The sequence below is a fragment of the Alternaria ventricosa genome (genome assembly GCF_023758065.1).
Source record: "Alternaria ventricosa strain BMP 2768 chromosome Unknown scaffold_6, whole genome shotgun sequence".
In the NCBI taxonomy this organism is placed as follows: domain Eukaryota; kingdom Fungi; phylum Ascomycota; class Dothideomycetes; order Pleosporales; family Pleosporaceae; genus Alternaria; species Alternaria ventricosa.
Window position 1 is genome coordinate 295,348 of NW_026055686.1, and position 23,879 is coordinate 319,226.

At 52.8% G+C, this 23,879-nt stretch overlaps 11 protein-coding genes across 11 annotated transcripts; 4 read left to right on the forward strand and 7 right to left on the reverse strand.

Annotated features, from left to right (window-relative positions):
- Window positions 1–624: 624 nt before the first annotated feature.
- Window positions 625–2,283, reverse strand: J4E93_004179 (uncharacterized protein; the record flags this gene model as incomplete). The annotated part of the gene is made up of 5 exons (XM_049342108.1): window positions 625–807; window positions 861–1,067; window positions 1,121–1,740; window positions 1,860–2,049; window positions 2,137–2,283. 5 exons carry the CDS (start codon window positions 2,281–2,283, stop codon window positions 625–627), a joined length of 1,347 nt encoding a protein of 448 aa, XP_049200260.1.
- Window positions 2,284–2,481: 198 nt separating this feature from the next.
- Window positions 2,482–3,533, forward strand: J4E93_004180 (uncharacterized protein; the record flags this gene model as incomplete). The annotated part of the gene is made up of 3 exons (XM_049342109.1): window positions 2,482–2,725; window positions 2,778–2,910; window positions 2,963–3,533. 3 exons carry the CDS (start codon window positions 2,482–2,484, stop codon window positions 3,531–3,533), a joined length of 948 nt encoding a protein of 315 aa, XP_049200261.1.
- Window positions 3,534–3,935: 402 nt separating this feature from the next.
- Window positions 3,936–4,970, reverse strand: J4E93_004181 (uncharacterized protein; the record flags this gene model as incomplete). The annotated part of the gene is made up of 1 exon (XM_049342110.1): window positions 3,936–4,970. One exon carries the CDS (start codon window positions 4,968–4,970, stop codon window positions 3,936–3,938), a length of 1,035 nt encoding a protein of 344 aa, XP_049200262.1.
- Window positions 4,971–6,495: 1,525 nt separating this feature from the next.
- J4E93_004182 (uncharacterized protein) lies at window positions 6,496–7,518 on the reverse strand (the record flags this gene model as incomplete). Its single annotated transcript, XM_049342111.1, has 1 exon — window positions 6,496–7,518. The coding sequence occupies one exon, from the start codon at window positions 7,516–7,518 to the stop codon at window positions 6,496–6,498; it is 1,023 nt and encodes a 340-aa protein (XP_049200263.1).
- A 1,774-nt stretch (window positions 7,519–9,292) lies between these two features.
- On the reverse strand, window positions 9,293–10,701 carry J4E93_004183 (uncharacterized protein; the record flags this gene model as incomplete). Its single annotated transcript, XM_049342112.1, has 2 exons — window positions 9,293–10,289; window positions 10,355–10,701. 2 exons carry the CDS (start codon window positions 10,699–10,701, stop codon window positions 9,293–9,295), a joined length of 1,344 nt encoding a protein of 447 aa, XP_049200264.1.
- Window positions 10,702–11,003: 302 nt separating this feature from the next.
- J4E93_004184 (uncharacterized protein) lies at window positions 11,004–11,348 on the forward strand (the record flags this gene model as incomplete). The annotated part of the gene is made up of 2 exons (XM_049342113.1): window positions 11,004–11,184; window positions 11,233–11,348. 2 exons carry the CDS (start codon window positions 11,004–11,006, stop codon window positions 11,346–11,348), a joined length of 297 nt encoding a protein of 98 aa, XP_049200265.1.
- Window positions 11,349–11,576: 228 nt separating this feature from the next.
- Window positions 11,577–12,623, reverse strand: IPP1 (Inorganic pyrophosphatase; the record flags this gene model as incomplete). The annotated part of the gene is made up of 4 exons (XM_049342114.1): window positions 11,577–11,718; window positions 11,769–12,196; window positions 12,251–12,370; window positions 12,447–12,623. 4 exons carry the CDS (start codon window positions 12,621–12,623, stop codon window positions 11,577–11,579), a joined length of 867 nt encoding a protein of 288 aa, XP_049200266.1.
- Window positions 12,624–14,241: 1,618 nt separating this feature from the next.
- On the reverse strand, window positions 14,242–15,294 carry J4E93_004186 (uncharacterized protein; the record flags this gene model as incomplete). The annotated part of the gene is made up of 4 exons (XM_049342115.1): window positions 14,242–14,370; window positions 14,426–14,664; window positions 14,748–14,817; window positions 14,875–15,294. The coding sequence occupies 4 exons, from the start codon at window positions 15,292–15,294 to the stop codon at window positions 14,242–14,244; spliced, it is 858 nt and encodes a 285-aa protein (XP_049200267.1).
- A 1,906-nt stretch (window positions 15,295–17,200) lies between these two features.
- On the forward strand, window positions 17,201–17,986 carry J4E93_004187 (uncharacterized protein; the record flags this gene model as incomplete). Its single annotated transcript, XM_049342116.1, has 6 exons — window positions 17,201–17,220; window positions 17,269–17,341; window positions 17,406–17,512; window positions 17,570–17,697; window positions 17,750–17,770; window positions 17,823–17,986. The coding sequence occupies 6 exons, from the start codon at window positions 17,201–17,203 to the stop codon at window positions 17,984–17,986; spliced, it is 513 nt and encodes a 170-aa protein (XP_049200268.1).
- Window positions 17,987–19,058: 1,072 nt separating this feature from the next.
- J4E93_004188 (uncharacterized protein) lies at window positions 19,059–21,481 on the forward strand (the record flags this gene model as incomplete). The annotated part of the gene is made up of 2 exons (XM_049342117.1): window positions 19,059–19,271; window positions 19,628–21,481. The coding sequence occupies 2 exons, from the start codon at window positions 19,059–19,061 to the stop codon at window positions 21,479–21,481; spliced, it is 2,067 nt and encodes a 688-aa protein (XP_049200269.1).
- Window positions 21,482–21,761: 280 nt separating this feature from the next.
- On the reverse strand, window positions 21,762–22,417 carry J4E93_004189 (uncharacterized protein; the record flags this gene model as incomplete). The annotated part of the gene is made up of 2 exons (XM_049342118.1): window positions 21,762–22,299; window positions 22,362–22,417. 2 exons carry the CDS (start codon window positions 22,415–22,417, stop codon window positions 21,762–21,764), a joined length of 594 nt encoding a protein of 197 aa, XP_049200270.1.
- Window positions 22,418–23,879: the final 1,462 nt, after the last annotated feature.

Sequence of the window (23,879 nt, forward strand, 5' to 3'; positions counted from 1 at the left end):
GATTAGTGGGCGTCGTCTTCTAGCTTCGGAGGCTCCGCGATATTTGGGGAATGACGGCGAGCCGAGGCGTGGTGGGGTTTTCGAGATGCAGATCGTGCTCAACTATGCGTCGCAGTCAATATATATGCAATGCGGTATCAAAATGAGGATAGCACGTTGGAGAATGAAGAGGAAGAGAGCAAACACACCTTATTTGCAAATGCAACACATGTCAGACGTTGGGAGATTTCTGCTTGGAAAGAAAAAAAGTCGGCTGCTTGCTGTCGATCTACGCCATCGCCGGCCGGGCTGTCATTCTTAGAAATCGACCTGTACTAGACCCACGTTCCACGCAGCCCACCCATCTTGCCCATCTCGCGTTTAATGTCCGGTGCTGACATGCTTATGCTTGACTCGAGGCGACTTCTGCATCACGAGCCTCGGCAAAGTTCATAAGGAGCCCCGTCCGAAATGTCGCGACTTCGTCCGGTGCTGAGGCGTAGTCTGGGGGCGACTGTTTGTATGATTACAGTTCATGCAGGTTCTGGAGTCGCACGCGTCGCGCTTCACTTTCTGTCTTCGTATATCGGCCCCGCGCTTGGGGGTGAGCACTACTAGTCCATTGTGCGCGTCTAACGCTGCTATCTAATCCTCCGCGCCTGGACGCTTCCTGAGGTTCTCCACGTTGTAGAGCATGTCCCGGACTGCTTTGTCATCTGCAAGTCGGTCGTCACCACGTTGCTCGAAACTCTTCAATGTCTCTGCGAGCTCTGCATCTGCATGCCATGTACCGTCTTGCTGTCTTGCGAAGTATTGCAGCCTTGGTACCTGTTTGATATGTTAGCTATCATTTATGAAGTACTTCTGAGCAAGAAGCTTACCGTGTCTTCCCGAACTTCGGTCGTTGAGCCTGGCTTCTGGATGTTGTCTATCGAGACAGCCACCTTCAATGGACCAGTAGACGTGCGGATGATGGCAAGGTCGAGCGCGTTTCCGTCCAGTGGGATGGCATTGCCTGGTACGGATGCACCTAGTCCGAAGCTGAACAACGCTGGTACTCCCTCGCATGCCACAACAACTACTTCGGCCTATCAAGAGTCAGATGATGGATAAACAAAGTCAACGTCTTCGTGATACTTACATCGTCCTTGTTTGGTAAATTCCATATCCCAGAAACCGCAACCTTGCACGTTGCCATATCTACTCCTTCTGGGATCATACCACGCTCCTGGAGATGGGTGAAAGCAAGATCACGGATGGCTAATTTCTCCTTCAAGAGATAGTTCTGCCAATCCCATACGAACAAGTGATCGTCACCACCGCCAGACACAAGTAGACCAGACTGAGTAAGGCAAAGCCTGCTCACGAACGCTTCGTGGCCGAAGCAGAAACCCTCAATAATATGTGCTTGCGGTGGGCCTCTTGATATCCTGATGTGTTCGTCCCGATCCGCTGTCATGATATAGCCCCGACCAGCTGCGTTTGCATAGACGACATCTGTGAGCATAGAGACGTGGCCAAGGAGCAGCTCGTGCTTGAATCTCATAGTCTCTTTGGGCTTCGCCGGGCCTTTCGCTTTCCGTCTCAGCTGCTCCTCAAGAGTCTTTCGATTCCTGCCAGAGTGAACAGTGAGAGTAGTAGCGGAAGGGATCCATTCTTTCTCATCGGCCTCTTCAGTTGCTGGTGCCTCGGGCAACTCTTCTACCTTGTCGTCATCAGGCGAAGGGAGAAGTGGTAATGCATAGACATCGCCAAACTTGTCTGCACACAATATGGTTGTGTCGTCAGACGTGAGGGTAATTGAGCAAGGCCGTCTTGACATGCACCTTGATCATGTCAATTTTCGAAACCCTCAATAGCGTGCGCCTCTTACCTTTCACTCAACTGGTGCAGCTGGCTCTGAGCATCGATTTGGAAGACGCGAACACATTTATCTTCTCCAGTGATGCCAACCAAGTATTGTCCATCATTTGAAAGGATAAGACTGGCAAAGTTCGACTTTTGCTCTTTCGGTTGTTCCAATTTGATGCGTTTTCCTGGTCGCTCTTCGGAGTCGCCCTCCTGCTGATCCTGCTCGTATTAGCGATGCGCAACTACTTCGACCACCAATCGAACGCCACAACATTGACAAATCACAACAAGTACGCCATCACTCACTTCAATTTGGGCGTCTTGCTGTGGCCATGTCGTCACTGACCCGCGGCTGGACTGAACTACAATCTTGGAGCCACTCGCAGCAAACACAGTCCAGTCATCTGAAGACTCAGAGCTTCGCGCTACAATGCGCTGGTACGGAACAGTCATGATGTTTGCGTTGGACACTGCCTCGTGGAGTTGATGGTACTTTTCTGTGAGGCCCCAAATGCGCTAGCGCGTTAGGCGAGCAGGGGCCACCCACAGCAGACAACCTCGATTTTCGCCGGCCGAACTTTCCCTCTCTTCCTCAAACCATCAACAACACCAAACTAAGACCTTAAACATCCCTTTGGGTCGCAGAACACAATGGGGGGCAAGAAAGAAACCAAGGCCGCTTACTTCGAGAAGCTCGAACAGCTCCTCAAGGAGTACAAGAGCATCTTCATCGTCACCGTCGACAATGTCTCGTCCCAGCAGATGCACGAGATCCGCCAGTCGCTCCGCGGCGAGGGTGTCGTTCTCATGGGAAAGAACACCATGGTCCGCCGTGCTCTGAAGGGTCTCATCAACGACTCTCCCGAGTACGAGCGTCTCCTTCCCCACGTCAAGGGTACGTCTTCCAACAGACGCGACACTCGCGCACAGCACTGACAATAGTACAGGCAACGTCGGTTTCGTCTTCACCAACGCCGACCTCAAGGAGACCCGTGACAAGATCCTCGCCAACCGTGTCGCTGCTCCCGCTCGTGCTGGTGCCGTCGCCCCCGGCGATGTCTACATCCCCGCCGGAAACACGTAAGAACACGTCCTGCGCACACACATCGTACAAATAACTGACACATGGCAGTGGTATGGAACCCGGAAAGACCTCTTTCTTCCAGGCTCTCGGTGTCCCCACCAAGATTGCCCGTGGTACCATCGAAATTACCTCCGACTTGAAGCTCATCGAGGCCGGTAACAAGGTCGGTGCCTCCGAGGCTACCCTGCTCAACTTGTTGAACATCTCGCCCTTCACCTACGGTATGGGTATCTACCAGATCTACGACAACGGCCAGACCTTCGAGGCTTCCGTCCTGGACATCGAGGAGTCCCAGCTGCTCAAGGCTTTCTCCTCTGCCATCAGCACCATTGCCGCCATCTCTCTGGCCTCTGGTTTCCCCACCCTGCCCTCCGTCATGCACTCCGTTGTCAACTCCTACAAGAAGGTCATCTCTGTCGCCATTGAGACCGACTACGAGTGGGAGGAGATCGCCGAGCTCAAGGACCGCATCGCCAACCCCGACAAGTACGCCTCCGCTGGCCCTGCCGTCGGTGCTACCTCCGGTGGTGGTGACGCCCCTGCCGCCAAGGAGGAGGCCAAGGAAGAGGAGAAGGAGGAGTCTGAGGATGACGACATGGGCTTCGGTCTTTTCGACTAAGCTACTCACGTTTGCGATGACATTTCTTGAGAGATATCGGCATGACTACGGTCTGTCGAAGCACGTCTTCATGATATAGACAGTCAACGACAATACGATCAGATGAACTCATTCAGACACCATGCCGTGATGCTCACAAAGCATCTTCGTCAGTACACTCTCAGGTAAGCCTACTCCCTCCTCATCTCGCGCCGCTATGATTATTTTCTTTTTAACCCTGAGACCCCTCGGTGAGGATCAAAATACAACAACAACACTCTAATTTTTTAATGAGCAACCTGTCTTTCAAGTCACTCGTTCGTTACCATGGCAAGGCTCGAGACTGACTTTCCAACAGATATACCACTAGCTTGTGCACCTCGATATGCTGTGAAGAGGTGATGCGCACCATCTGACCGCAGCTCAGACAGCCTTTGCAGGATGACCCGCCCTACCTAGGTCTATCCGCACCCAAAAGCACCTCCAGAGCGGCTTGCCTCCTAAGCTTCGACAAACGCTTTCACTTTGCGCATTGCCCAAGTATACGTCCGCGTGTGACCATGCATTGCCGTCGTCGTCTACTGCTAACCCTGGGGCATACTGTCGAAACAGCTTCGCTGCAACGGCCTTTGCTACCCCCTTTCCTCGATGTGCTTCTTCTGTATGTAGCGTAACAAGAGAACCATCTAAACCGAGAAATGTCCACGCTACTGCTGTGTCTGTCTCTTCTTCAAAAACACCCACACTCTTTAGTGACATGAGTGTCTTCGTCGTCCTTGGAATAGACGTCCTGGCTTTGACGACATCGATATCCTGCTCGCGCATCTCACCCCACCGTAATCCCTTGGGTAGCTCTCGCGTCTCTGGAAGATCAGAAAGCTTGAACAAGAACTTGTTCAGCTCTGCGTCGGGGCCTGGAAGCTCGGTGCGCAAGACTCCTGCTTCGCGGAGGATCTCGACTACATCGCGGTGGCATGCACCCAAAGTGACTACTTGGGGCATGAGAAGATGTCGCATATATGTTCCTGGTGAGGATTCGTATGCGCCGGATGCTGGTGGGGTTGGGTAGTCTTTCTCGTGTTGCTTTGCCAGCTCCAGAGCAGGTAGATTATCGGAACGCATTGGTGGAGTAGGAAGTGTAGCCATATATTCTAGTAATGCCAATATCGCCTTCTTGCTCTCTTGACGAAACTCCGGTGTTGCATTCGAGTGATGTGGCTGTTCTGCGTTACTAAAGATCCAAAGTTCGGTCTCTGGGCGCATGGAGCGATCGAGGTAGGCCGCTGCCCAGCATTCTGGTATTTCAGTGGCTGACGGTGAGAATGTGGCGAGTATGTGGGCGTGTTCGGTTCGGTTTGGGTGCTGGATTCTGTAGACGAGATTGACACTGTAGGGTAGGGCGGTTCTTAGGGCGCGCCGCAGGATGGGGGTTGAGGCGGGGTGCTCGTGGACTTGCATTTTCGGCTTTTCCAGCAGGAAGGGATGAGATGGTACTTTCGCAAGCGAGGATCACAGCTGAGATGGTAAGAGAGTCAAATATCTTTTGGGTGGGCTTTGTTATGACGAAGTCTTCATGTTATGTACCTTCCCTGATGGGAATGATTGATGACTAAGATCTGTTTCTTCAGCGCGAAGCTTCTCAAGCTTCACCAAGCTTCTTCCGTTCACATCCTACCACGCTCAAAGCCTCAAGGGAAAAGAGGTACAAAAATCAAAATGATTGTACTCGCGAATGTAACAAACTTTCCTGACATAGATCCTCAATTTGACCTCGGAGCCGACTAGCGCCTCCACATCCCGCTTCGTCTTCTTCGCCAATCTGAGTACCTTGTCAAACCCACGTGCATTGTACCGGTAATGCCCACAAATCAGCTCCAGATAATCGAGACTTGGGAAGAACACCAGTCCGTTGGTCAGACCTTTCTTCAATCCACGGTTTAAACCCCAATCCTCTTCAACATGAAGACGCACTTTCCGCACGACAGCGAGCCGGGATGCCAGCGAATGGATCCAGGTCTGTCGCCCGAGTCGTTCGTCGTACCTAAATGTGTTGAGGCTGAAGGGGAGGTAGCGGGTTTCCTCGTAGATCTGGCGGCTTACGAAAAGTAAGGAGAATGTATGTGTTTGTTTACCCGGATGACGCATGCGGTCGTTTTCGATACCGGGGCCGTATGCATCGTTGTCGGGATGAACAGGGCGGATGTGCGTGACGCAGGGTCGGGGGATCTGGTAGTATTTTGGAGGTGTACGGTCTTTGAGGTGGATTGATCGGTGGCCGAATAGGATGTCGTAAATGCGATTTCTGAGTTCGGCGGGGAGACGGAGGAAGGGGGAGGTTTGTTGGTTTTGTGTTGTGCTATGATGTGTTGGTGGATACTGTCGGTGCAATTCGAGTCTCTTTCTCTATCCGAGCCGAGGATTGTTATCGAGGCTATACCTACATCTCCAGCGTCTCGTCCCGGGGTGTGGTGTCCAGTAACCCATCGTCTAGTAGGCGTAAAGAGTTGACGGTATGTTTTTCAGGGTTGCGATATGTGTTTCCAATGTCAGATTCATCGAAAAGCTTTCTGATGTACTTCAGGGCATTCATGGTCGATATTGAAGATTACCAGGGCATGCGATTTGGTTGAGTAGTTCAATCGGGGCTGGTGTAGTCGTTCGAGGGTATTGGAATCACTGCAAGAGACAGTAGCTGAAGATCCATACCGTGGAAGCAGTGGCAGCGATTGTCCGGATCACGCAATCACATGTATGTTGCCTATGAGCTGCACGGTCACTTACAGCCACGAAATGCGTTACCTTCATTGATTCAGGTCAAGGGTTCCGGTAGACAGATATGCAGGGCTAGGCAGTGGCTTTGAAGAAGGGAGAGAAACGGTGCACATCGCCGAAAGGAACCACAGTAGGTTATTTATCCAGCATTGCGTACCAATGGTGCATGTCACACCGCGTTCGATTCGTAATTTGATCCCCACCTCTTCTTCTAGTATTCGCGATTTAGGAAGTACTGTTCCAGGCTGTAATACTTGGTACCTTCTGTTCCTGTTGCTTTCTCGAGCTCTGCCATGCATGCTTCTTTCTGATAGACTTCCAGATTAGGCCATCCATGTTTGTGATATATGGACTGTAAAAACTCTGCAAAACCTTCAGGAATTCGGTCGTGGTCAGTGTATCGCTTCGTCCAGATTTGAACGACGCGATTGTTGCTATGTGGGATGAAGTTCAGCTTGATATAGTGGTTCTTCAACATGGCGAAGAAGTGGCGGACCGGCCAGCAGGGTCCCCACTCCACGTCCATCGAGTCATCGTCGTCATCATCGTCGTCCTCGAAATCAACAGACCCATCGTTCTCGTCGTCACTACCGTCGTCACTACCGTCGTCAGATGTCGGAGGTGTTTCGTTTTCGCTGTTGTCGTCTGAAGCTTCGACATCATCCTCTTCCTCCTGTACAACAACGACGCTTTTATCTTGTTCCTCTTTTACTTCCCCCTCCAAAGGATACACCAGACGTGATGGCTGAGGATCGCACGCCTTGATAATCTCCTCCGGGCAGTCCATCCAATGTACCAGCCCAGTTCTGACGTCCAACAGCATCACATATTCGCTGATGTTGAGAGCGTACGTAAGACCGATGCAGTATTTGGGAATTATGCCGCCGAACTGGTCTTCATGGCTCTCCGTCTCGATTAGTAGATCTTCTCTCTCTGCGTCCTCCTGCTCCTTCAGCTCGTCCACTGCCTTCGTCCAGGCGTGAAACCGGGTGCCTGGCAAACAGTGCGGCCGTGCTGTGCAAGGCTGGTCATCAGGAAATGGCAGATGGCGTAGCAGATTGATGATTTCTGGATCCTTGCCTAGACGATCCGCGACTTCGGGAGTCATGTTGGGCCAACCGCTGGGAGGTGGGTAGATGATGGACGAGGGCACATCCATGAACATCTTTCCCAAGAAGTCGTAGAAGTCGCGGATGGCGGCGATACACTCATCGCGCGAGTAGATTGGCTCCATGGTGATGGATGGGACTTGAGTGGCAGTAATCGAGTTAGTTGACAAGAGAAGTCAGACTACTACATGTACAGTATGCAGCCGTGCCGCTTCTGTGCAGATGCCAAGCGCGTTTAAATTATCACGGGCGTGCCTCATACAAGAAAGAACTGAGCAGGTCTAGAGCCTACATCGACCTCAGGTCACCTAATTTACATGTGTTTATGTTGATGTAGTCTGCACAACCGTTCAAGCTTTTCCCAAGTTGACGTGAGTGGACGCAGGCCGCACGAGCAACTTCGCGTGTGGCCTCTGGACTCTGGACGACATACATGACTGCACAGCATCTTTCTAGAAGGGCAGATATGAAGTTCATCTGGATACAAGGAAGGATCGAAGTATTGACACGATGTGCTTTATACGTCCGCAGCCAACAAACACATAGTCATCTGCTGACTGAAAGTGCGTTTTGGGCAACGTGAGTAGGTCCAGCTTGTGCTCAGCTTTCATGCATACCTTCTGCTCATGTTTTGTGATCCTCTGGTGAGTGGGAGAAGAGATCCAGGTAGTAGTATCCTGTTATTTTGAATCCAACCGCTGCTTTTTATGATGCGGATGCAGTAGCCTTCAGGACCAACTGCAAAGCCAGAAACATTTTCCTGCTCCTACGTCTTTTCAATCTCCAGACATCAGTCCAGGTTCCGAGGTTTTTTGATAACAGATTTTGCGGAGGAGTGAATGGAAGGAAGGACGGACGCACGAGGCCGACGGCTTTTATTAATCCTAAGGGAAACTCGACAGCTCCATGTCTCCTGAATCTGTACTTTTGGGACAGCAGAGGAAAGACTCATGGCAAGAGCGGGGGTTTGCTCTTGATTCAAGCGAGCCGAGCATTGATCGACCTGGGTTTTGGAGGCAGAGGTGCAAAGATGCACATGGCCCAACTTGCGGAAAGCTTTGAAGAAACACATGGATCTCCCCGGGTATATTTTTGGAAGTAAAGCCCCAGAGAAGGTAGTTGGAAGGAAGAAGCTCCAGACCAACAGCTGTAGGTTTTATACTCTCGCGAGGCCCAGAAAATCGAGCCAGACAGCATGAAGTCCTGGTGCGGTAGTTTCTGACAAAAGGACGGCAAACAGATAGTAATAGCTATACGTATCTTTCTAACCAGGAGGACAAACATGTTGGGTTCGGTTGCCCGTTTCGAGGAAACGAGCAAAGCCAACATGAACATAGTCAGCGGCTTTTTAGAACACAAAGAGAACAAAGTCATGAACCAAGGCTTTGTTGTTTTGGCAGCATGAACCAAGGTTTTGTTGATTTCGGGAAAGGAGAAACAGGTCATTGCAGATGACCTTGGAATTTTTGGTAACACTCAGCAGGCAAGTCGACAAGACATAGGGCGAATCGGTATATCTTTGGAGTTTCGCTGCACAAGTGCAGCCATGAACATATCTTCCAGGTATCTTTGGACTTTTCGAAGAATGGACCGACGCAGTCATGGAGTCGAAACTTGTCTTTTTGAATCGAGCAAAGAGGGCAGCCAGCGAGACACACATGTGTTGTTTTATCTCAGTTTTTGAGAAGTAGAAGATTTTTTAGTAGTTGTTGAGAGAAGGAAGGAGAGCAAGATGCGAGTTAAAGAGCGGGTTATATAGTGCAGAGCTGTTAGCGCGCGGTCCCAACACGCTGCAAAAACAAAGGTTACGCGGAGTAATGATGATGGAGATGGAATAGTGATGATAGTCATTATTATAGGATATCTTCCAGTCTACGTACCCACTCGCGAAGTCGCAGCTCATAGCTCATCTCTCTTCCGCCTTTGTCCACTTCCTTCCTGCTGTGCCGGTGTTTCCTGCGCCTGCGCCTCATCACGCTTCGCACTTTCCACGTCCTCCTCCCACATCTTCTTCTTTGGATTTCTCGGCTTATCGCTCTCTTGCAATACAGTACCGTCACCTAGTGTGACCGGGCCCTCGTCTTCATCCTTCCTCGGTTGTCTGAACTGAGGGTGATCAGGCACCTCTTCCTGCTGCTGCTGTTGATTTTGTTCCGCCATCTTGCCGACTTGCTGCGAGTATGAGCCTTGAGGACTAGGATCCTGACCTTGTCGATTTACTCCGCCTCCGCGACCGACAGGTATGTAGTGTCCTTGGGCGTTGGGTTCGCGTCGGGGTATGCCACCCGTTGCGCTAGGCTGAACGATAAGGGTTCTTGAGGACGAGGATACCGCGACGCTCGAGGATGCGGCTGAGGATGCGGCACCGAAGGGTAGGACGGCGAAAAGGATGCGAAAAGTAAGTTTGACTGGCCAGATGATGAACCAGGTGAGCGGTCCGTACAACCAGCGGCGGAAAACGAGCCAGATGATAGTTGTTATGAGGATATAGAAGGTGGTCTCAAGATACCACGTGTCGCTCTTTGTGCTCTTCAGTAACGTCGAGACCAAGTTCTTGCTGTTAGCTAGTAGGGTGTTCAGATCTGAGTACTGCTCCCCAAGATCTTGTAATACGGCGTTGGTCTGTTCGAGTGTCTCTTGTGCGAATCGTGAGCGCGATAGCTCGTCTTTCATCAACTGGGCTGTCCGGCGCAGAGCAGATGTGACGTCTGAGGAGGCTTGCGCGACAACTTCGCCCTCTGATAGCCCTTGTTGTTGCTTTCTCTGGCGATATGTGGAAGATGGGGTCGAGGAGCCTGATTGCAGGTTGGAGAAGAGGAGTTCGCGTTCTTTGAGCTTCGCGCGGTCGGCGTTGTGCTTGGCTGTGAGTTGCGCTTTCCGATATTGTGATCGCGATCTGCAGGAACGTAGGGTTAGCATGCCATAACAAAGAATACGGTAGGTGGGGAATGTATCACTCACAACTTCAGGTCCTCGGTCAATCTCGCAAGTAGCACAGCAAGTCTACTCCTTTCGCTGTCTTTGCTGCTATCTCGCCTTCGTCCTGTAATGCCTCCTTGTGATGTAACGTCCTCGACCTCTTGCCTCAGAAGTTCGAGTTCCTCCTCGATGCCTTTCAGAGTCTCGTGTATCTCGGCACTAAGTTCCAACCTCACGTCGCCTTCGTCGGAATTGTCGAGCGGCTGCGAACCTGGCTGGAAGTCTAGCTTGGCTAGTCGTTGTATAAGTTGGCCGACACCTTTGTTGGCTTCGGAGAGGGCGCTCAGGCGGGTGGTGAGAGTGTGCGTGGTGGAGGGCAGAGGTGCCATGGTGGCTCGGAATGCGGAGAGAGTTTGGTCGATGTATGCAGATGGCCTATGACGGAGATGGCTACGGTGGGCCGTTTGGCGGGGTGGAAGAGCGCAACGTGTTTGGACGGCTAGCTGTAGCGTGGCCCGCAGAGAATCTTGAGCACGGACTTATCGCGAAGAGGTTGCGACGAGCGTAGGACGTCAATTGCAGCGCATTCCCGAATCACCGCCTATTGGTAAGTAGTCGCATCTATTCATTGTGTGTATTCTCTAACAAGCCATAGTCTGCATCGCCAGCTCCTCCGTCCTTCACCGCCGCGATGATCACCAGATTTCTGACCGACGTCCGCGTTACCTTCAATCCCTTCTCCCCGCGCTCCAAGCCTGCCCGCCTCTTCCTCTCATTAATACCGCCGAACGCACGTGCAGATGGCATGAAGATTGAGTCCAAGATGCTGCCGCGAGACAGTAAAGAGCCGGCCAGTTTGGGCGTTAAGTTCAGTACGTATACTGTCGGTGCACCTCGAGCGAATGCTAACATCCGCGTAGAGGATGGCAAGGAGATGAACCTCGACCTCAGCAACATGCGCATAACACAAGTCGTCGAAGAAGTGGATAGACATTCACGGTCATTGGCTCGTAAAGACGAGTTGGCAGGCAATTAAGGGCTCGACATCAAGACATGAATGTACATATGTATCAAGACACAGAGCATCGGTCGGCGTCACGGCAATATTCTGGGTTGGGCTGAGACGAGGCATTGATGATATTCCTCGTGGGTCCATATACCGTCGTTGGTCGGCGTTAATCATGCACGTTTATCTATCATCTGCAGTCATGCCCATGCTCCAATGATATCCAGACTTTTGTGGTCATCACGGCTCCCGTTTTATCTAGTTGGACGGGGCACCGGAGATGTAGAACCACTTGTCGATGCTGCCATCGATAGGGGCAGGTGCCTTGTTCTCGCCCTGGGGAACGTTGAGCGAGCTGGCATCGGTGCGGTCGGGAGAGTGCGAGACGGTGGTGTTGGTGCTAGAGCTTCGTCAGTACAGATTATTCAGGGTAGGTTAGCCACTACTCACAGGCTGATCTCGTCCTTGGGGGTCTTGCCAGTGACAAGCTTCTCCCAGGCCTCGGCACACTCGCGGACAATGTCCATGGCGTACTTCTTGTTCTTGCACTCGCCGGAGAAGGCGAACTGGTTCTCGGGCTTGCCGTCTGGGATCTTGTAGATACGGAACCACTCGTTTGTGGCGCGGAGAAGGCCGGGCAGGTGGCGCTCGACGTCCTCGACGTCGTTGAGCTTGGGGGCCAACGGGTCGTTGACGTTGATGACCATGATCTTCCAGTCGGTCTCGCCCTCGTCGAGCAGAGCCATGACACCGAGGACCTTGACCTGGATGACCTCACCGGGCTTGGCGACGAGCTCGCCAATCTCGCAGACGTCCAATGGGTCGTTGTCACCCTTGGCCTTGGTCTCCTGGTGGACAACGTTGGGGTCCTCCCAAGTCTGCACAGCATCAGCATTGGTGTATTGTCCGATATCGGGGTCGCGTCAGCGTACCTGAGGGAAGGCACCGTAGTTCCATAGGTAGCCCTTGTGGGGGAAGCAGTTCCTCACGAAGCGGAGCTTGCCCTTCTTGGTGTCCTGCTTGATGGGGTTGAGCTGCTCCTCCTTGGAGATCTGTAGCGACAGTCAGCGTCTTTCGTTTCGCGCAGCCGTACGCAGGCCACGGCGCAGCCAATTGGGGCCGACGCACCTCCATCTTCGCGTTGGTCCAGCGGGGCACCTCAACGACCATGTTGAGGATGGTCTGCTGCTCGTTGGCGTAGAGCGGGATGTCGTGCCATGGCGAGACGAGCTGGCCGTCCTTCTCGATGTAGACGCGGTGCTCGAGGGTGTTGGCAGCGCCAACCTTGCGGGTGGTGTAAGACATGGTGGATGGGGTCTTCGTGGCAGCTGTGTGGATGGCTGTGGAAGAAGAAGCTGTGGAGTTGAGATGGCCTGCAAGTAGACGAGCCCTAGAGTTGATTTTGTCGTTGAGGGGTCTACTAGTGGGGCTCGCAGGCGGGGAGCTGTGTTGGGAAGGCGCCACTGTGACGAACGTCACCGCCGACTGTCTGCATGGGACAGCCGTCGCGGTAGGGAAGGGGAGCTTCGACCGGGTGATCAATCTCTGGGCGGGACAGAGCCGCAACAACGATTGATGGATGAGCATGCAGATGGCACCCGTTTAGTAAACTACCAGATGGAAGCGCAGCCGATTCTCCTCTCATGCGAAGCCCAGACCGAGGATCAGAAAACGTCCGCAAGGTACGGGAGCGGAGACCGGAAGCTCCAACTTTTTATGCACGGACACCGAGGCAGCTTGTCGCTATCGATTTCTGAGCTTCTTCAGATTGCCATTAATCAGAATGCAATCACATGTCTTTCCCCATCATTTGAGCTTCTCGAGATGACTGCGGAGTTCATTTTTTGCTGTTCATGACTGCTACTAATCACAGAAAAACAAAGTTGCCGCTAACACGCTGTGTGGCTACCAGCCAGCCACCCACCTCAACATCAGTACAGCTTATTCGGCCGCCAAAATCCAGGAGCCACCGTATCGTTTTCTGGTCTCGAATCCTGGACCAGTTCAATTTCAGCTCCGGTGTGTGCTTCAATACCGCCGTATATGTCAGGATCACCATCAAGGCTATACGACAGGGGCTCTTCTAAAAGCCCTCCCCGGTTCTCATCATCATCATACTCCATCCCGTCCTCGTATTCCATTTGATGTTCTTGGTCTAGGTAGTTTTCTTCGACATGGTATGGACTTTGGGGAAGTTCTTCTTCGCGGTCCCATTGCATATGAGATCGCTGACGCTGTGCCTGTTGTTCGTAGATGCTCGGGCCAGCAAAGTTTGGCATCACCGGTGCATGATAAGACTGATCCGCGAAGTGTACAGTGGGACCCTGCTGAGCCGTACGATAAGTGTCTCTCGTACTCTGCCGCAGGTTCGACTGTGTATACGATGGATGCGTCTCCTCGGTATGTCTCCTACGCGACCTTGTGGCCAGACGTCGTTCGTGGAAGGTATCGTTGCAATGCCGCAAGACAACCCCCAAGTCAGACGATGTCGGTAATCTTCCTTCTCCAGCAGGACTGTACTCGCTATGCTGGTTCTCCTGTCTATACCCGGATGGAGCAGTCATGCCCGAGACTGGAGTCGAGTCTGATCGATCTCTCTTCGAGGAGCTGGGTAGCTGAGTACGATGCGTGCCTCTAACATGTTTGGGCGCAGACGGTGGCATTGACGATGGCGGATGAACATTGTCAGCCGCGCGGGGGTTCGCAGATCGACCAACGAGGTTCGGTCGTCGCGGGGACGAAGTGTGTTGCGGGAAGGACTGCGACCTCGAAGCTCTGCCATGTGATGGAGCCAATGACGAAACCCTGAAGCGCTCGACAGGCGTGCCATCGGATCTTTGCTTCGTCACTGGAGGAGGTCGAGCTGGGAGTCTGAAGCTACTACTCTCATTTACATTTCTGGTTTCGGAATCACCAGGAAAGTCTACACCGCGCGAACTGGTACGTATGTGAGATCTGTGGGGGCGTACTGGCGCCGTGCTAGGTGCTCGTATAGACTCTGACCACGAATCGTAGCTATTGCTTTCATGGCGAGGGCCTCTACTTCCAAAACCTAGATACGAGGCTTGGCCTGTAGCCTCAACAGTAGGTATAGCAGTATCGCCTACCGAGGATTGATCACGACGACGCCGCTTAGTCTTTGGTACAGGATGCTGCGGTAGGGTGGTTGTGTCCTTCTCGACTAATGCTGGTCGCGCTGAGGTAAAGAAAGCGGAGATCTCTCCTTCCTTCATCTGTTCATTGTCCTTCTTGCGTTTCTTTCTGGACGCGTCGGTTCGAGGGACAGGCTCTGGTTCGTCTTTGTGCTGCTGCAAGAACTTCATCTCCGAGAAGACCAGATCGGGCACTGCGACACGTCAGCTGGGTAATGCGGGGAAGACGTACAGGAAGATATCATTCAGGCTGTAGGAAGGGGAATGAACTACTCACACCCGCGGCCCTTGATTGCAGTAGATGTCCGCCCCTTGTTGAAGAGGCCTAGCTGTTCCCGTGGCTTCAACTAGTCCAATCGTCAACACCATACTGTTTGTTCCAGGCGACCGCATAGACATCTTACGGTCAGCCGATCCCCAGATACGTTCGTGGCCTGGAAGGTCTGCATAACACCAGGTGCCTTCTCGCCCTTCTTGCGTCGAGGCTTGCGACGCGACTGCTTTGATTTGTCCTTACGATCGCGATGGGCATGGGGACCTGGCGCATACTGTGGCTCATACCGCTCTGGACGCGTCTTTCTACGAGGTTTGCGCGCATATCGGCTGCTGCTAGAGCTGTCGCTGCATGTCGCCTGGAGCGCCTCGTCAGCACTATCCTCCGCTGGCTTATGCGGAGAGGATGCAGGCGGACGGGGATCGAGGAGGGAGCTGTCTGATCTGCGGCGGCGCTTCCGTTTAGCAGGCTCTGCGGTTTGATGAAGGTTATTGGACTCGCGCGGTGCTTCCGGTTGCACTGTCTCGTCTAGCCACTTCCGTATGTCCATGCTGTCCTGCATCCTAGACGAGCCGTGCCGTTAACGGAGTCTGGTTCGCCTCGTAAGTCTGGTGGGTCTGAGATGCCCGAGGGGCTAGACGGTGCTGGGATACGGCGTGGATGGGCAGATCGTCGTGATAGTCGCTCAGTCGCCTGTGTGACGGTAATCTGGGAGACGTTCAAGGTGACAAGGTCTCGTCTGAATGTTACAGCTACCTGATAGGCTACGCCAGGCAGCCAGACAGAGGATATGGCAGGTGCAATGGGTGCTGCCATTGTGAGGCTGCCGGCATTGCCGAAGCCACTGCGTTGCTGGAGGAAGGCACGATGCATGGATGACGCCAGTGCATCGTCAACCCTTCAACCTTCAATGTGTGGGAATGAGGCGATGTCTGTCGTGTCTGTTCCTCTCCTTACTTCTATTCGGGCTGCAAGATGCTCATATCATTGGATGGATGGTATTGCCATAGAATCGGTCCCCGAGAGCGAGACGTCTTGGCATCGTGCATCGTGCTGCCGCATGCGCTGTGCCGCTATCGCAGGGAGATAGCTGCAATAACTTCTCGTCGCCGACTTGCTTGTAGATACGTAGAATGGACACAGATGGATTGGTTTAGTCCGCGCTGCCTCGGTATATCTCGGTAAACGCTGCCAGTTTGCCCGCTTCATGTATCCGATGGTGACGCCTGTGTATAGTATGTGATTAATGGGACATTCTGGCCTGTCTCAGCGCAATGGGCTTCGGTCGTATAAGTGCGAGCAGTCGTCTCATTAAGCACGCTCAGGTTGCTACATCTTGACGTCGCGCGCACGAGCCAGTTCGGGATGCAGAGCCCTGGAGGGCCTGGAAGTTAGTTAGGCCCGATCCCCACACCGTCAGACTACCTAGGTAAGGATGGCGACTTTGATAAGCTTCTTTGAACCACCATCTTCTGTCCAATACCTGTCCGCCATTGACCTTTTCGTCACAGCCCGATAGTCTTACTGTAGCCACAGGCGCAGATCGCTGCTGTCTCGAGCACGCAATCTGTCTATCCGCAGGCTTGTCCATGCACGTATTTCGCAATGGCCCAATGACGCCGCCGCACTCCTGCCGGCACTGTGAGCAGGACGATGGATCGATGCACCTATCAAAAAAATCGTTTTCTCTGGCTCGTCAAGGGCCCTGTAATTGGGCCTCCCTGGTCTTAGGCTAACGTGGGCTGCATATACCCAGCATGAACAGACAGACACGGGACAGGCTAGGGAGCCAGCCAGCCGACATGTATGGCAGAACCAGTGTCTGCACCCTGTCCATCGTCAGGTGCGGGCTCCTAGACAGGGCATTGGGACCGGCTAGCTGCGAGGGGCCAGTTCCGTTTGCCTGCCTGCAGCCCAGGTCCGAACTACCAGACCCCTTGGCTTGACTGGCTCGACTGGCTGGAGAGACACATTGCACCCCGTCGCTCGTGGCCATCCACGTCGCTTTATAAACCGGGCCCTCAGCCCTCCAGTCCGTGCGCTCAACCTATTACTTGCTTGCAGCCTAGCGCTCTTTCACCTGGTGGAGGGGTACTCATATCGTCGCTTGCCCCGCCAACCTAGACGCTTCACTATCTCTGCTCCTCACCCTGTGCCATCACTTTCTTGCGACAGCCTGCAGCCGACTCTCCCTCCTCTAACTCTTCAGAGCAATCGCTTGCGCCATCATCACCGATACAGCCTGGTGCTACAAGATCAAATGTTCGTTCCGTCACGTTGCTACATACTGCCTGCCCGGGAAGCCGCGATGGATTCCTCGCCTTCCTGCACCTTTCCTTCACTCTACAACTCCTGTCACTACCTGTCTTGAGCTTCTTTGTATCGCGCGCCTTGTTTCGAGTTGCGAGAGCTAGTATTGAGACCGTTCAGTGTTCGACCCAGACATCACTCTCACCATGTCTAAGCTCTTCATTGGGTAAGTACGCAGCCTTCCCATACCGCGACCGCGACTGACCCTTCACAGAGGCCTCGCATGGCACACCGACGACCAAGCTCTCCGTCAAAAGTTCGAGGAGTTCGGTCAAGTCGAAGAAGCCGTAAGTGACAGGCTACTCGACGAATGTCGTCGCCGAGGTCGAGTCAATGCTCACATCGTCACAGGTCGTGGTTAAGGACCGCGATACTGGCCGCAGCCGAGGCTTTGGCTTTGTTCGCTATGCCCAGGACACCGAGGCCGATGCCGCTATGCAGGCCATGAACAACGAGGAGTACGTCTTTTCTGCCTTCACCTACCATCCAACAGTGGGCACTGCTGACGCTCCCAGATTCGACGGACGTAGGATTCGCGTCGACAAGGCCTCCGACCGTGCTGGCGGTGGTGCTCCTCGCGGCGGCGGCTACGGAGGCGGTGGCGGCGGATACCGTGGAGGTTACGGCGGTGGACAAGGAGGAGGTAAGCTTCTCACCTCCTACTCATCATGGCTCTATACTAACTATATCCTCAGGCTACGGTGGCGGCGACCGTGGTAAGCACATGTCATCGTTCTATTCGCAGTAAGAAACTAACTTAGCAAAAAGGCTACGGCGGCGGCGGCCAGGGCGGCGGCTCTTGGGGACCTTCTCAAGGCGGCGGCGGCGGCGGATACCAATCTCGCGGCGGCTACGGCGGCGGCCAGGGCGGTGGTCAGGGCGGTTACGGTGGTGGTCAAGAGGGTGGCCAAGGTGGTGGCCAGCAATGGTAAACACCTTGGTGGACCCACGTCCTACAGTCCTGTGCTCTCAGAACGACCAAACGTACGAACTTTCTAGTTGAGGGCAAGAGCGCTCCTGGCATTGGAGCTGGCTTTACACGATGGAGATCTTTTGGACGTTAGCCGACACTGCTCCTCCTCGAATGAGCATCATCATTCACATGGACGTTTCATATCATGTTTAATGGCAGTAGAGGTGGTTGGTACTGAGAGATGAGATACCCATTGAATCAGGAGGTGCTGCTACTCTGTACTTGTCGCGCTATGAGGGTTCCCGTTCTTTGTGCACTTTCCTTACGGGCTCTTCGTAGTCATGGTGGCTTGCTGCCTACCCAAAAGCTGTGTCATACCAATGTAACCTTGAACTCTACCAGAAGACATGTCAGCAAAAAGCAGATTACACCGCATTCCAAAAGCAAGCATGCTCACTCACACTCGCCTCACAAACGGGTACAACAGCCATGCCTCCTTCCTGGTGATCAATGAGATCACATTACCGCTGTTGCGATGAGGCTCTGCGGTGTCTAACGGGTCCCTCCACAAGACGCAGGTTCGTGACGATGCCAATTCTCCTCAGCACCCAACACATGTGATAATCTCGACGGCAACTAACCCATTACTTAATCGCACGCACTAGTCTCGCTTTCTGCACATGGAAAATTCAGCAGCCAAGGCAGCGCATTGTGACCACATCTGCATATTGCATACATAGCCGCCGACCAGTCCTGCTGCAGCTGCAGCACCAACGCAGAGTAGAAAGGCAGGTTTCTGCAAGCGATAGCTGGGCTGCCTGCGGGGAGTCAGGCGCACTCCGTGCTGCGTTTTGTATAGTCCTCGCGCACACACTTCCGCATACTCGAGTGCTTTGCTGCTGCCTGAGGTGATCTTCACTTTTGGCGTCAGGCGCCAGGATGCGACGTCGAATATCTTGGGCTGAGGATGCACGCTGACAGACGACCTCTCCACACCCGTCTTCTACTATCCAACGACTCGCGGATATCCAATACTTCATCGCATTTATTTTGCTTGTTCTTCAGCCGGCTGGAACGACTTCGAGTACATCATGAAGAGTTGGAACGGGCTGGAGGATGCGACGGCGCCGGTCAAGCCTGGACGGACCCCGACGCGGTGGCGTGCGCTGCTTTCTGCGACCTTCGTCACACTCGTGTGCCTCGCGGCAGTGGATACCATCTTCCCTGAATTGAAGAACTGGGATCTGTCCTCATTTCTAGACATTGAGCCTGCGTTGCATCATGCTGCTTTTGAGTGGTCCGAGGTATGTTGAGAGAGTGTTCCCTGAGCGTCGCACCGCACACGTGGTTCTGCAGCCACCCTGGCCCGCATCTTATCAGATCGAATGATAGCCTCGATCCAAGTCGCACAGCAGATGGTTACTCTACTTCCGGGAGATGTCTTGAACGCATGCCGGAGCACCACAGACGACCTTCGTCATCAAAAGGCTCAATGAAAAATCTGATCGTGATTGGTGGCCTGACCAGATCCCATTCCGGCTCTAGCCAAAGTCCCGACACCGTATCAACATAAGCGAACCGCAGCTCTCTACACATTAGTCTAAGAGGCTGCTTCGGCATCATATACCGACTGGTGGATGCAAGACTGACAAAGCTCCAGATCACCCCGAGTGAGCAATTAGAATTTCACAAGTGTCATGGCGGGTTTGAATGCGCAAAACTGAGCCTGCCACTGGACTACTTCAACGGGACCTACCCCGATCATACTGTGAGCATCGCTATCGTCAAGCTACCCGCCAGAGTATCCGTGGATGATCCCCGCTATGGTGGCCCGGTCTTGTTCAACCCTGGCGGTCCCGGAGGATCAGGTACAGCAGTTGCGCTCTTCCTAGCAGGAGGGTTACAACAAATTATAGACTCTCATGTTGAGACTCTCACCCCATCTACCGATGCAAGATACTTCGATATCATCGGCTTTGACCCTCGAGGCATCGGTTGGACAGAGCCAGTCGCTCGATGCATGCCAGATCAGCCTTCTTCGTGGTCTTGGAGCCTGAGGGAAGAGACCGAGGGCCTTGTTGGAAGTTCGGACGCAGCTCTTGGCAGACTTTGGTCTATGCAACATGCCTTTGGCGCATCTTGTAAGCTTGCCGAAGAGAAACAAGAGGGACCGGATATCAAGCAGTACATGTCGACGGCGTTTGTTGCCAGAGACATGTTGGAGATCACCGAGAGGCATGCCGAATATGTGGCGAAAGAGGTCGCTCGGAAAGCTGTACGGACGGCTGGCAAGCGTATCGGAAGCCACGGACCCACTTACGTTCCTGGAGAAAGTAAGCTGCAGTACTTGGGCTTTTCCTACGGGACTTTCCTTGGGGCCACGTTTGCGTCCATGTTCCCGGACCGTGTTGGACGTATCATCCTCGATGGAGTCGTGAGTTCGTACGACTACACCCACTCGATGGGTAACGGAAGTCTTGTAGACGTCGAAAAGGCCATGACTTCTTTCTATACATTTTGCTACAATGTGGGCCCCAATAGATGTCCCCTAGCCACCGCCAACTCAAGTGTTTTCGACATAGAGGATCGCACACAAAACATTATCGCATCGCTATACCACAATCCGCTTCCCGTCGTCTCGGCAGAAGGCCCAGAACTTCTCACTTGGTCCACCATCAAATTAGTTCTCTTCAGCGCTACCTACCAGCCACGACTCACATTTGACTTCATAGCCGCCAGCCTGTTCGCCATTGAACAAGGCGTTGGTAGAGAAATCAACGACATCGCCGAAACCTTGCGCGACAACCACGTATTCTCTTGCCCTGTCGACGGCAGCGGGCCACTCGAACAGCCAACTTCCCCAGTAGCCACTACAGCCATTTTATGCAGCGACGGAATTGATCAAACCCATGTGACTAAGGAAGAATTCGCCGCATACTGGGATATCATGGACGAAGTTTCACCGAACTTTGGTTCCTACTGGTCCATGCTGCTGATGCAATGTGCATCTTGGAAGATCAAAGCTAGCTACAAGTTTGACGGTCCTTGGGGCGCTAATACATCGCATCCTATCCTTTTTGTCAGCAATACAGCAGACCCGGTTACACCTCTTCGCAGCGGACGCTATATGCATAGTTTATTCCCTGGAAGCAGCCTTATGATTGGCGATCACGCAGGACATTGTTCGATGTCGGCACCCGACCCGTGCATCTTGAGTCGCGTCAACACGTACTTTCAGACGGGTGAGCTGCCGTCGCCAGGGACGGTGTGTGTGCCGCCGCCCAGCGAGTACAGTCTCAACTCGACAGATCCGGATAGTCCTTTCTACGACCCTACTTTGGGGAGTGCGAATGTGGCTGCTACGCAGGAGGATGAGGAGAGCTGGATGAGGCTGCGCAATGCTGGTGAGTTGCTCCAGAAGCAGGCTGTTGCGGGTGGTATGTTTGAAATAACCCTTCCGGGTGGTGAAAGAGCAAAGCGCGTTATGCAAAACATCTTAAAGGGTCACTATTAGGCTGGGAGTACACATGGTTGAATGGAGATGCTTTTCATTTCTATCTCGAAGTCCCAAATGACTCATATGGATATTGCTCATCCTTAACCCAGAACACGGCAACCGAGCTTCGGCGTCACACACACATTAGTCTGTATCCAAAACGAAATCATCAAAGAAGAAGTCACCATTTTTTCTTTTTTTCAGAGTCTATTGGTTTTTGCTGGTTAGAGCATGTTTCCATCCCGTGTTACTTCAGTTATAATAGCCGTAATTGAAGAAGTCACCATACTCTCCATGATTAACCGCCATTCCTATATTCCTTCTCCAGATACACCACCTCGAGGTCTTGATTTCCCACTTGTTTCCGGAATTCCTTCGTATACCAGTCATCAGCACCGGTCACTTGATACGGTGCCTCCGAAATAATTAGTGTTTCCAGTGCAGGAAATATCCGCAATGTACGCATGTTCTGTTCGATAGGCTCGCGGAGTCCCATGGCTGGATCTTCAGATTGAAAGGCATCCCAATCAATATCGATATGCCTAATCAACCTTAGCTGTAACGGCGTACACCGCTTCCGGAGTTTTGAGAGGTCGGATAGGTCGAACTCGCGATGTATGAAGCGTGCAACAGGGTAGATGTGTATTGCGAAGTAGGCATGTGCGGTTTCGGCGAAGATTTGTCGTGATGCACGGGATAACTCGAGGCGGTCCCAGTAGAAATGGGAGTCATGTTTCCAACTCCTTGCGCTGAGCTCAAGAGCTAGATCGAATATCTTGTTGCGGATCTCAGCTGGCAGGCGCAAGAGAGGGGAATGAAGTTGATTGCGCTGGGCACTGTTGGCGGTCAGCATTTCACACTCAGCTGCGCACTACTTTTAGTGAGGTATGAAACTAACATTGCGAGACAATCTGCGCTGGGTACGAGAGTGGGTGGTCCTTTGCATTTATTCATTTCGAAAGACGTGCAGGCTGGCAGAGTGTGAGTTGGGAGGTAGGAGTTTCAGATCAGTCGAATTGGAGTGAGGTTGTTGAGGAAATTAAGAGCGTAGGTTGAAGAGGTGGTTGAGATTCACACATGATATACGGCAATGTGAGTCACGCCGCTAGTGCATGGAATACCAGTCAGGCATGATAAGTCAAACCATAGATTACTTTTTTTCGTCATATTATTCGTTCTCCCGTGTCCACGTTATCAGCACTACCTTTGAGTCAGCCGTAGCAGGATCGAATTTGGTTCGCCTATCCTCCGCGACCAGACTTCACGAACCCACACGCAGGAATCGACGTATCGACATCACTCCTGGGCATCCATCCCAAAGCACCAGATACACTCTTCGTCTTGCTGAGTCTCGATGGCTATGCATCCGGAACCCATTGCGGAGTGCTCAAGTCCTCATGCATGGTGTACGTGAACTCTAACCGCGGATTCTCCATCCAACCCCTAAGCCGAATTTCGCACAAAAGTCGAGGTCTCCTCTCTTCAGGTGCCCCGTGAATATGTAACCGCGTCAGCCCGCTGTGCGCAAATGGACAGTATTTACCTGGTTTTAGGCCCACTGCGTGATACCAGCTAAAAGCAAGGGCTCCCAGCATACGGAATTGAGATGGTGTGATCGGCAGTACGAGGCCTGACCTACGCGGCGGGAGTTTTACCACTGATAACGTAACGCAGTGATATGGGAAGAGTCTCAGTTCGAAGTACGCCGCGGCGGTCTCAGCGAAGACCTCGCGCGAGGACTGGACAAAGAACATACGATCCCAAAAGTAGAGTTCTTCGTGATGCCACCGCCATATTTCCGTAGGGACGAGTTCGAGCGTGTAGGCGTAGATTTTGTTACGAACCTCAGCTGGTAAGCGCAGGAGAGGCGACTGGATTTTATTGCGTTGAGCGCTGTTGACTGTTAGCGCCTGTCTTCGTAGAGAGTGAGGCAATGCGTGAGCAGAGTCGGGTTCAATAAGATTATACTTACATTGCGAGGCACTTTGCGTTAGGCACGAGAGTAGGCGGGCCTTTGACGTTGGGTGTAATGATGGGCGGTGCAACACCGTTGTTGAGATAGGCGTGATGATAACGGGCCAACGTTGGGTCGAAGGGTTGAAGATTCAGGAACGACATTCTTACTGTGGAAAGTGTTGAAGGTGCAAGGTGACGGAAGGGTCAGAGGAAAAGCTCAGGAGGTGAACGCGCTAGTAATTTATCGGCGTGTGACATCTTATGAGGTACTACACGCACCGCCAAAGCTTGCACCTCGCCAGTCCGCTCTTCTACAAATCACCACATCTCAATCTAAAAGTCACTGCAAGTGACATGTACTAGAACATGTAAGCTAGCATAAGGTAAGCCTGAGATGAGTACGCTTATATAGTAAAGAGTTTCTACTTTCGCTGTAACTACACAAGGTGACCCATCCATT